This window comes from Salvelinus alpinus, chromosome 31, assembly GCF_045679555.1.
Source record: "Salvelinus alpinus chromosome 31, SLU_Salpinus.1, whole genome shotgun sequence".
In the NCBI taxonomy this organism is placed as follows: domain Eukaryota; kingdom Metazoa; phylum Chordata; class Actinopteri; order Salmoniformes; family Salmonidae; genus Salvelinus; species Salvelinus alpinus.
The window spans coordinates 35,043,821-35,055,203 of NC_092116.1; the positions used below are offsets into that span (position 1 = coordinate 35,043,821).

The 11,383-nt window shown below is 40.6% G+C and overlaps 1 protein-coding gene across 2 annotated transcripts; it reads left to right on the top strand.

Moving 5' to 3' along the window:
* The first annotated feature begins 1,785 nt into the window (after positions 1 to 1,785).
* LOC139561554 (equistatin-like) lies at positions 1,786 to 4,190 on the top strand. 2 transcript variants are annotated; one of them, XM_071378782.1, is made up of 6 exons: positions 1,786 to 1,891; positions 2,441 to 2,573; positions 3,085 to 3,148; positions 3,663 to 3,794; positions 3,890 to 3,975; positions 4,065 to 4,190. In XM_071378782.1, the coding sequence occupies exons 3-6, from the start codon at positions 3,097 to 3,099 to the stop codon at positions 4,089 to 4,091; spliced, it is 297 nt and encodes a 98-aa protein (XP_071234883.1). In that variant the 5' UTR covers positions 1,786 to 1,891; positions 2,441 to 2,573; positions 3,085 to 3,096; the 3' UTR covers positions 4,092 to 4,190. The 2 variants fall into 2 exon arrangements, with proteins under 2 accessions (XP_071234883.1, XP_071234884.1); XM_071378783.1 differs by lacking the exons at positions 1,786 to 1,891; positions 2,441 to 2,573 and adding an exon at positions 2,687 to 2,999.
* The last annotated feature ends 7,193 nt before the right edge of the window (positions 4,191 to 11,383 follow it).

An 11,383-nucleotide genomic window follows, 5' to 3' on the forward strand; every position in this document is an offset into this window, starting at 1 on the left:
CAAAAATCATGTCAAACATTATTATTGAACACAGAGTGAGTCCATGCAACTTATAATGTGACTTGATAAGAACATCTTTACTCCTGAACTTGTTTAGGTTTGACATAACAAAGAGGTTGAATACTTATTGACTCAAGACTTTTCAACTTTTCATTTTGCTTTTATCATCAAGCTGCAAATTTAGAGTGAAAATGATTTTCCCCAAATGAGAAACTCACGCGCTGCAAATATATTCCAGTTAGGCTCTACACCCATTGTAAAGAGGATTAATGGGCTTCATTTTAACAAGTTATTTGGCCACTTTAGTTGTGATACAAACCTTATCAAAACATATGGTGCGGCAGGGTAGCCTAGTGTTAGAGTGTTGGACTAGTAACCGAAAGGTTGCAAGATTGAATCCCCAAGCTGACAAGGTACAAATCTGTCGTTCTGCCTCTGAACCCACTGTTCCTAGATCGTCATTGAAAATAAGAATTTGTTCTTAGCTGACTTACCTAGTTAAATAAAGGTAAAATAAAACATATAGGCCTATGGGCTCAGCTACATGAGGTGTGGCACTATGATTTGAAAAAGTGGCCCAAAAAAAGGTATGTGCTGTTTCTTGAATTCCACTGGGCATCATTCACAACTGATGGGCTAATCAGACTATTCTTGATTTAATCTTGTCTTTAAATGTACTAAATGTGTGCAATTTGTTTTGATTTAGAATGGACAATTATCATGCATCTGTCTCGAAACAGGGGCCATAATGTTTTATTCCAGCCCAGGTGAATTTAGATTTTGGCTAGATGGGGTTCATTGTATGTGCAAAGTTTTACGCTGATCCAATGAACCATTTAATTTCTGTTCAAAATGTTGTATCAACACTGCCCAAATGTGCCTAATTTGTTAATGAACATTATCTGACTTATTAAACATTATCTGACTAGGCACAATTTATATTTTGGCTGCTAGATTGCAGCAGTGTATTAGCAAAGTTTTGCATTTCTATTCAAAATGTTGTATAAAGCCTACCCAAATGTGCCTAATTGGTCAATATATACATTTTCAAGTAGATAACTGTACACTCTCCTCAAACAATAGCATGGCATTTTTTCACTGTAACATCTACTGTAAATTGGACAGTGCAGTTTGATTAACAAGAAGTTAAGATTTCTGCCCGAAAAAGACATGTCTATGTCCTGGGAAATGTTCTTGTTACTTACAACCTCAGGCTAATCACATTAGCGCACGTTAGCTCAACCATCCCGCAGGAAGGACACCGATCCCGAGGTGAACTGAATTGGAGAATTTAGTATGTGTGTGTGTTTGTGTGTGTGTGCGCTCGCTCGCTCGTGCTAGTGTGAGATCCTAGACCCACTATAACCTCACCACTATTCCACTACTTGGCCCAATCTGATCCTAGACCCATTATAACCTCACCACTATTCCACTACATGACCCTATCTGATCCTAGACCCATTATAACCTCACCACTATTCCACTACATGACCCTATCTGATCCTAGACCCATTATAACCTCACCACTATTCCACTACTTTGCCCAATCTGATCCTACAGCAGGCCGGCAGCCTGGGAGAACGGGACACTATCGTTCATCACACCTTGTAACTCTTCTGCTGTAAAATCTCATAACCCAAGGAGTTCTCTGCAGCTACCACCACAACATCTATTTTCTGTGATTTGTGTTCCATTTCTGCATCACAGTTGATAACCATGGCTATGAATGCTAAGAAACCTTACTGAAACACATGTTATTCCTATCACTCTCTATTGGCCTCGGCATACTCACAGGGAGCCTCTCAGGATCCCTCTAAACTGGACCCATCTTCCTCTACGACTCTCTTCACTGCCTATGAAGGTTCCTTCAGAGAAAATGACTCAAGTAAAGGTGAAAGTCACCCAGTAAAATATTACTTGAGTAAAGGTTTAAAATTATTCGGTTTTAAATATACTGAAGTATCAACATTAAATTGAATTGATCAAATTTACTTAAGTATCAAAAGTAAAAGGATACATATTTTCAAATTCCTTACATGAAGCAAACCAGACGGCACCATTTTCTTGTTTTTTAAAATATAATTACGCATAGCCAAGGGCATACTCCAACACTCAGTCACAATTTACAAACAAAGCATTTGTATTTAGTGAGTCTGCCAGGTCAGAGGCAGCAGGGATGACCATGGACGTTCTCTTGATAAGTGGGTGAATTGGACCATTTTTCTGTCCTGCTAATCATTCAAAATGTAACGAGTACTTTTGGGTGTCAGGGAAAATGTATGGAGTAGAAAGTACATTCTTTTCTTTAGGAATGTAGTGAAGTGAAAGTTGTCAAAAATATAAATAGTAAAGTAAAGATACCCCCAAAAACGACTTAAGTAGTACTTGAAAGTATTTCTCCTTAAGTGCTTTACACCACTAACTAATGGCCCGACAACAGGATCTCTTGTTGGGTTAATGAGGCAACTAGTCACACCTGTGACAGGTCCTTTAAAAGGAGAGGTGGAAGAGGTAGACCATAACTCACAGACAACAGAGAGACACCCAGTGAATCCCTTGGAAGAGTGCAGAAGGTGAGAGTGCATCATTATTTAATCAACTATCTGCATCTCAAATGGTACCTAAATGTTATTTGCCCCTTGTCAAACGTAGTACAATATATAGTTGTGCCTTTTTGTGGAGCGGCCCCCTGAATTTAAGCGCATAGACTAATCCGTACCTTTGCAGTAAATGGGTAGTGTCTGACAATATCTGTAATGCTTCCCTTTCCCTATGTAGTTCATTGTAGGCCCTCGTCAAAGGTTGTTCACTACATAAGGAATGAGGAGCCATTTGGGAAGGATACATATTCCTGTGTGCCAGGCTAATCTATTGTATGTGGTTGAAGAAATGATACCTGAGTTTTGGCAGAAGACTAGTAGCACCGTGTTGCCCATACTCGCTTCTTGGGGTCCTCAGTACTGGGTTTAGAAAATGCTGCTTAAGTTTTGTACCTTACAGTGGGTTTCCTTAACCTCTCCTCTAGTACCCACAGCCATTCCAGATTTAAAATGCTCAACTAATCTTACACTCTTTCTCTCTCAGGAGACGATTACCATGGCGACATTGACCATCATTCTGCTTGTCAGCACAGCTTTTGCTCTGGGAGGTAAGCGTGACATACCTCACACTTACTCACCTACATTTTAATAAAAACATTTGTTGGTGTTGCTCTGTCCTACTTCACACACATGTAGGTGTTAATACGCAGGTGTGATTTGGAAATGTGTTTCTATTCATAACCGGTTCTCCATGGGACACCCTCTGAGAGGTCAGCCATTATCAACCTTGACACTGGAGAAATGAAGGTTGTGCCTTGCTGAAGGGCACATAGACGGATATATCAACTAGTCAGATCACTGATTTGAACTACTGGCCCAACTCTCAAACAGCAGGCTACCTGCCACTCCTCTAGTTCCAGAGATGTATATTGGTGTCTAGATGCTGAATATTTAGACAGGAAGTACCTAGGTTGCATCTGAAATGGAACCCTAATCCGTATAAATTACTTCTGAATAGGGTCCCATAGGGGACGCAACACAAGATTCCAGAATGTATGTCATGAATTGTATGTTGTCCTGCAATGTTATGTCCACATTACAATGTATGTTCCCTGTGTCCAGATGCTATGACACGACCCAAGACCCCATGTGAGGATGCTAGACATGCCGCTTTAAATGGCTCAATTGGAGCCTACATTCCCACATGTGACGGCAATGGACAATACACCCCCGAGCAATGTTGGGGCTCTACAGGTTAACACTGGTGCACACGCACAAAATAACAATTCAGTTGAATGTGACAATTCAATGTGTTTATATTGTATATGCAACATGTCTATTTCTGGTAGGTTACTGTTGGTGTGTGACCAGTACTGGACAGAAGATCCAGGGTACTGAGACTCCTCCAGGCACTGCTATCAACTGTTCCACCAAGGTGTGTGTGTGTATATACATACTCTTTCACTAAGTGTTACTTCTTTGCAGCTGGTTATTGATGTGTATTCTTTTGTTGTCTAATTGTAGATGAAAGGTGTTGGAAGTAAGATCTAGAAGACTGACAGTTGCCTTTACTGTACTACAGGAACTGAATCACATTCCATACAAATAAATACATGAAGGAACCCAGATATTAAAGTGTTTATTTACTTACTTCATTGTTGGTGTGATATGTTGAACAATGTATCTGAACCAGTTCATTTCTGGGAAGTGGAGGAAGGAGTAGGACTGTTATGGTGACTGTATTACCACCACACCGGCAGTTACAGGACATGAAGGCAGTTAAATTCCACGTGACAATGTAGTAGTTAGGCTTCTCCAAGCTCTGATGCTGCTGATGGTCATTAGTAGTCTACCACACTTGTTAACTGCATGCTACTCAGTACTCTATTGTCCCTCTAATCACTCTGACATCAACACTGATTGGTGGAAATCAGAAAGATGGACAGCTGAGAAGGGGGTTGTGGGGTTTAGTCACGTGCACAGGCAAGGCCTTTCTAATGCCTGTGGATCTTGGGTCCATGATATGGGGCATCAGCCTACTCAGTGACACCCACGGAACACAACTGAAAGTTGACAAAATATTAGCATCCTAACTCTGACTGCAAGACTTGGACTGTGGAATCAAATCTGTCAGTATTTCCTTTGTGGGATTCTCTATATTAATTTTAATTATGGCAGCTTTGGTCCTCCGTCGACATCGAAATGTCATTCCTATATATATATATACACAGGAGTTCAGCAGAGTCCACAATCAGAACCATGCTACTCAGAGGCTGAAGAATTGTTCCAGGCCAGAGGGATTAAAGACCACTTTACTGAGTCTACAGTTTTACATTTCACCAAATCATTCCATTGTTTGCTTCATGCATTATATCATCCTGTAAAAAAAAAGTACATGCGTCATCTTTACATGAGTAAATGTTGTATTAGAACTTGTAGGATGACTTGATGATTCATATCTCCTGGTTTCGTTACATCTCATCTCATTCCAAAATCATGGAGTTGGTCCCCTTTTGCTATAACAGCCTCCACTCTTCTGGGAAGGCTTTGCACTAGATGTTGGGACGTGCTTCCATTCAGCCACGAGCATAAGAGCGGACGGGCACTGATTTTAGGCGCTTAGGCCTGGCTCACAGTTGGCGTTCAAATTCATCCCAAAAGTATTCAATGGGGTTGAGGTCAGGGATCTGTGCAGGCCAGTCAAGTTCTTCCACACCAATCTCAACAAACCATTTCTGTATAAACCTGCATGGGGGGATTGTCATGCTGAAACAAGAGGCCTTCCCCAAACTGATGCGACAAAGTTGGAAGCACAGAATCGTCTACAATGTCATGGTACGCTGTAGCATTAAGATTTTCCTTCACTAGAACTAAGGGGCCCGAAACATGGACAACAGCACCAGACCATTCCTCCACCAAACTTTAGTTGGCACTATGCATTCGGGCAGATGGCGTTCTCCTGGCAGACTTTTTACAAACTGACTTGTTGAAAAGGTGGCTTCCTATGATGGTGCCACATTGAAGGTCACTGAGCTCACCTGTAAGAAAATACTACTGCCAATGTTTGTCTATGGAGATTGCATGGCTGCGTGCTCGATTTTATACACTTGTCAGCAAGGGGAATGGTGTGACAAACAAAAAACATCCAGTCAGTGGCAGGTCTTTAGGGCGAAAACAGCTCGTTGATGAAAAGTCGAAAGAGAATGGCAGGTATCATGCAAGCTGGACAATTGAGTGGAAAACATCGCCTGGCCCGTTGAATCCTGGTTCCTGTTGCGTCATGCTGATGGCAGTCAGGATTTGGTGTGAGCTGCATCAGTCCACGGCCACATCCTGCCTGGTGTCAACGGTACAGGCTGGTGGCGGAGGTGTAATGATGTTTCCCTGGTACACGTTAAGTCCCTTGATACCAATTGAGCAATGTTTCCAAGCCCTGAAGAATTCAGGCTTTTCTGGAGGCAATGGGGGGGTCCAACCCAGTACTAGATGGGTGTACCTAATAAACTGTATACGTTTATTCATTTTTTAAACTGGTACCGGTCTACCTTCAGACGAGTCTTGTGAGGCTTGTGTGTACAGGAAAAACAACCGCCATATTATCTTTTGATGGTGGGGTCATATTAGTGTCTATTGATGGTGGGGTCATATTAGTGTCTATTGATGGTGGGGTCATATTAGTGTCTATTGATGGTGGGGTCATATTAGTGTCTATTGCTGGTGGGGTCATATTAGTGTATTGATGGTGGGGTCATATTAGTGTCTATTGATAGTTGGGTCATATTAGTGTCTATTGATAGTGGGGTCATATTAGTGTCTTTTGATGGTGGGGTCATATTAGTGTCTATTGATGGTGGGGTCATATTAGTGTCTATTGATGGTGGGGTCATATTAGTGTCTATTGATGGTGGGGTCATATTAGTGTATTGATGGTGGGGTCATATTAGTGTCTATTGATGGTGGGGTCATATTAGTGTCTATTGATGGTGGGGTCATATTAGTGTCTTTTGATGGTGGGGTCATATTAGTGTCTTTTGATGGTGGGGTCATATTAGTGACTTTTGATGGTGGGGTCATATTAGTGACTTTTGATGGTGGGGTCATATTAGTGTCTTTTGATGGTGGGGTCATATTAGTGTCTATTGATGGTGGGGTCATATTAGTGTCTATTGATGGTGGGGTCATATTAGTGTCTATTGATGGTGGGGTCATATTAGTGTGTATTGATGGTGGGGTCATATTAGTGTGTATTGATGGTGGGGTCATATTAGTGTATTGATGGTGGGGTCATATTAGTGTATTGATGGTGGGGTCATATTAGTGTATTGATGGTGGGGTCATATTAGTGTATTGATGGTGGGGTCATATTAGTGTATTGATGGTGGGGTCATATTAGTGTATTGATGGTGGGGTCATATTAGTGTATTGATGGTGGGGTCATATTAGTGTATTGATGGTGGGGTCATATTAGTGTATTGATGGTGGGGTCATATTAGTGTATTGATGGTGGGGTCATATTAGTGTATTGATGGTGGGGTCATATTAGTGTATTGATGGTGGGGTCATATTAGTGTATTGATGGTGGGGTCATATTAGTGTCTTCTGATATTTTTTTTTAGATCTATCCACCTTCTATGGGGTTCTTGGAAGAACATTTTCAGTGCCAAGAACCGTAAGGTTCTAAAAAGAACTGCGGACCTTAGAACTCCAGTTGAACCCCACATTTTTAGAGTGTACTTGGACTAGGATTCAGAAGGCACTCGCACATCTGAGCTAGCTTTGTTGCAGGTGCATGATTACAGTTGAATAAGATAGGTGGGGTTCATCAATAAACCTCCTTAGCTGGTGGGGGTTCTTGCAGGAACCTACCTGCCCAACAAACATTTCAATTTGAATGGACAGTAGCAGGTGCTTAACTTCTTGAGCCTATGGGGGCGCCATTTCGACTTTGTAAAAATGAGTTCCCAAATTAAACTACCTCGTACTCAATTCTTGCTCGTACAATATGCATATTATTATTACTATTGGATAGAAAACACTCTCTAGTTTCTAAAACCGTTTGAATTATTTCTCTGAGTGAAACAGAACTCATTCTGCAGCACATTTCCTGTCAGGGAGTGAGATTTCAGAAATCCAGGTCCTTGTTCTGAGGTCAGTTTATAAGTCCCCATGTAAGCCATCGGGCTACATGCACTGCATACGTCTTCCTCTAGATGTCAGTAAGCGGGGAGAATTTGAATGGAGTGGATTGCGCAATCTGGGACCCTATATAAGACCGTGGCACGGAAGTACCGTCCTTTTCAACGGTGCGCCTGGCGCAAGAAGACATCACAATGGCGTCCTGCAAACGCTTTCGTTTTAGTAGTTCTATATCTCCGGTCATGTTTTTATTCGTTATAGGTGTTAAAGACATCATAAGGTAGTTAATTTAAACCGACTTATAGCAGTTTATAGCAGTTTATTGCGATTTTCTGGGATTTCTTTGTCATGCGCTTTCACGAGTTGGACACGTCTCCAGTGGGTGGCTATCGTTAGCTGCTATTTCGACAGGAGAAGAGGACATCTTTCAACCCAAAGACGATTGTTCTGGAGAAAGGACACCTTGCCCAAGATTCTGATGGAAGCTCAGCTAATAGTAAGCAGTCTTTATGCTGTTAATTCGTACTTATGTTGACAAATAATAATTCCGCCATGAATTTTGGTGCGTCTCGCTTTAGCGCACGCTGTATGCTTGAAGTAACGTTAATTTTAAAAATGTAACCCAGCGATTGCATTAAGAACTAATTTGTCTTTCAATTGCTGTCCAACCTGTATTTTTTAGTCAAGTTTTGGAATAGTTACTGATTAGAATAGGTGCCTCTCCAAAGATTTCTCCTGACATTTTCTGGGCAGCTTTGCTACTTTTCTCATTGTATAACCACGATTTGTGCCGCTAAATATGCACATTTTCGAACAAACTCTATATGCATTGTGTAATATGATGTTATAGGACTGTCATCTGAAGAATTCTGAGAAGGTTAGTGAAAAAATTTATATATTTTGGTGGTTTATACGTTATCGCTATTTTTGCCTTGAATCAATGCTGTTGTGATGTTTGCTATTGTGGTAAGCTAATATAACGCTATATTGTGTTTTCGCTGTAAAACACTTAGAAAATCTGAAATATTGGCTGGATTCACAAGATCTGTGTCTTTCATCTGCTGTACGCTGTGTATTTTTAAGAAATGTTTTATGATGAGTAATTAGCTAATTCACGTTGCTCTCTGTAGTTATTCTAGTCGCTTTGGTGAGAGTTGTGATGGTGGCTGCAATGGTAAACTATGATTTATACCTGAAATATGCACATTTTTCTAACAAAACATATGCTATACAATAAATATGTTATCAGACTGTCATCTGATGAAGTTGTTTCTTGGTTAGTGGCTATTTATATCTTTATTTGGTCGAATTTGTGATAGCTACTGATGGAGTAAAAAAATGGAGTAAAAAAGTGGTGTCTTTTGCTAACGTGGTTAGCTAATAGATTTACATATTGTGTCTTCCCTGTAAAACATTTTAAAAATCAGAAATGATGGCTGGATTCACAAGATGTGTATCTTTCATTTGGTGTCTTGGACTTGTGATTTCATGAACATTTTATTATATGATATCCCTGTGGCTTTAGGCTAGGCTATGCTAGTCAGCTTTTTTGATGGGGGGGATCCCGGATCCGGGTTTGGGAGGTGTTAGAGGTTAACTGAAAAATGGGAAGATCAAGGTGAGGTTTGTCCCATGTATGATCTAAATATTGTTTGATACCATCTATTTTCCAATCTTAAACAGAAATATTCACAATTCAATGGATAATGAGGTAAGAAGGTTAACTGTATTGCGTGCAGAAGACTGAACTGCTCACTTGTCTGCAGGTATACAGACGAGGCATGTCAATTGGTATGTTCTGCAGAGCACATTCATCCTCCCTTACCTCTTCAATTAACTTTTTAGGGATAGGGGGCAGCATTTTCACTTTGGATGAATCGTGTGCCCATAGTGAACTGCCTCCTACTCTGTCCCAGATGCTAATATATGCATATTATTATTACTATTGGATAGAAAACACTCTGAAGTTTCTAAAACTGTTTGAATTATGTCTGTGAGTATAACAGAACTCATATGGCAGGCACACTTCCAAACAGGAAGTGGAAATTCTGTGGCTTGTCGATGTTAAACTCGTCGTCTCTTCACATCCCAGTAAGATATGGATCTGACGGCACTTCCTACTCCTTCCACTAGATGTCAACAGTCAGTAGAACGTGGAAGGAAGCCTCTAGTGTGATGTGGGGCCGGATGGCAGCTATTTGAGTCAGTGGTCTGGCAGAATGCTAGTTCCTGGTCACGCGCACTAGTCATGATATGGCCATGTGTTCCATTGCTCTGTAGACAAAAACGAACGCTCCGGTTGGAACGTTATTGGAGATATATGATATCATCCTGAAGATTGATTCTCTACTTAATTTGACCAGTTTATTCGACCTGGAATATAACTTTTAAGTTTTTGTCCGAGTTCAACTGGACCGTCGCAAGGGTTTGGACATGTGAACTAAACTTGCTAGCAAAAATAGCTAATTGGACACTAGTAATGGACATTATCGAACAAATCAACGATTTGTGGAACTAGGATTCCTGGCACTGCATTCTGATGAAAGATCAAGGGGAATATTTCTGTAATTTGTTGACTCCAACATGGCGGAGAAATGTTGTGTATTTCTGAGCGCCGTCTCAGCTTTTTCCTAAAGTTTTTTAAAAATCTGACAGCTGTTGCATTAAGAACAAGTGTATTTTTAGTTATATGTAAAACATGTATCTTTCATCAAAGTTTGAATATTTGTTATTTGACGTGGCTCTAATTATTCCGGATATTTTGGAGGCATTTCTGAACATAGCGCCAATGTAAACCGAGATTTGTGGATATAAATATGCACATTATCAAACAAAACAAATGTATTGTGTAACATGTCCTATGAGTGTCATCTGATGAAGATTAGTGATTCATTTTCTCTATTTCGGCTTTGACTATCTTTGGCTGGGAAAAATGGCTGTGTGTTTTTTGGATTTGGTGATCTAGCATAAATGTTGATCGCTGTACATTTTTTTATTATCAGACACCATGGGTATATTAACAAAATGTTTCTTTCATTTGCTGTATTGGACTTGTTAAGGTGTGAAAATATTTTCAAAAAATAATTTTTTAATTTCGCGCGCTGCCTTTTCAGCGGAATGTTGTGGGGGGAAACGTGTGTCCTAGAAAGGTTAATACCCTATAGGACTCTACATTATGGACAAGGTATGAGAACTTTTAGCAAAAGTCAATCACCACAAACACCGAGGTATGAAATCTGAGCTAGTTTTGTTAATCTGTATAATTAAAATGTTCAGACTTCAACCTCCCTACACCACTGATGAATGTAACTGGAATCCTGTTCGATGTTGCAGTGCATGGTGAGCATTCTGGCTACGGATAGAGAACATCAACACCCCAGATATGAAACATTGTACTTGAAGCTCCGCTGGCATTTCACCTCATGATTGAATTTTTTCTTCAAGGATCACTTACAAGGGATTCCCCCTAGTTACAACTTGAAGAAACCCTAAAGGATACTCCAGGAACCTGCGACTGAGTGGCACAGCAGTGAAAGGCACTGCATCTAGGTGCAAGAGTTGCCACAGTACCTGGTTCAAATCCAGGCTGTAGCACATTCAGCCGTGATTGAGTCCCATTGGGCAGCGCACAATTGGCCCAGCACCGTCCGGAGTAGGTTGTCATTGTAAGCTAGAAAGTGGATTTGCCTAGGTGAATATAAACCATG

Bases quoted from the DNA above. Each gene is read 5' to 3' on its own strand.
- LOC139561554 (XM_071378782.1), top strand. From the start codon at position 3,097: ATGGCGACATTGACCATCATTCTGCTTGTCAGCACAGCTTTTGCTCTG. The intron at 3,795-3,889 runs GTTAACACTGGT...TATTTCTGGTAG, and splicing joins GCAATGTTGGGGCTCTACAG to GTTACTGTTGGTGTGTGACC. The intron at 3,976-4,064 runs GTGTGTGTGTGT...GTCTAATTGTAG, and splicing joins CTATCAACTGTTCCACCAAG to ATGAAAGGTGTTGGAAGTAA.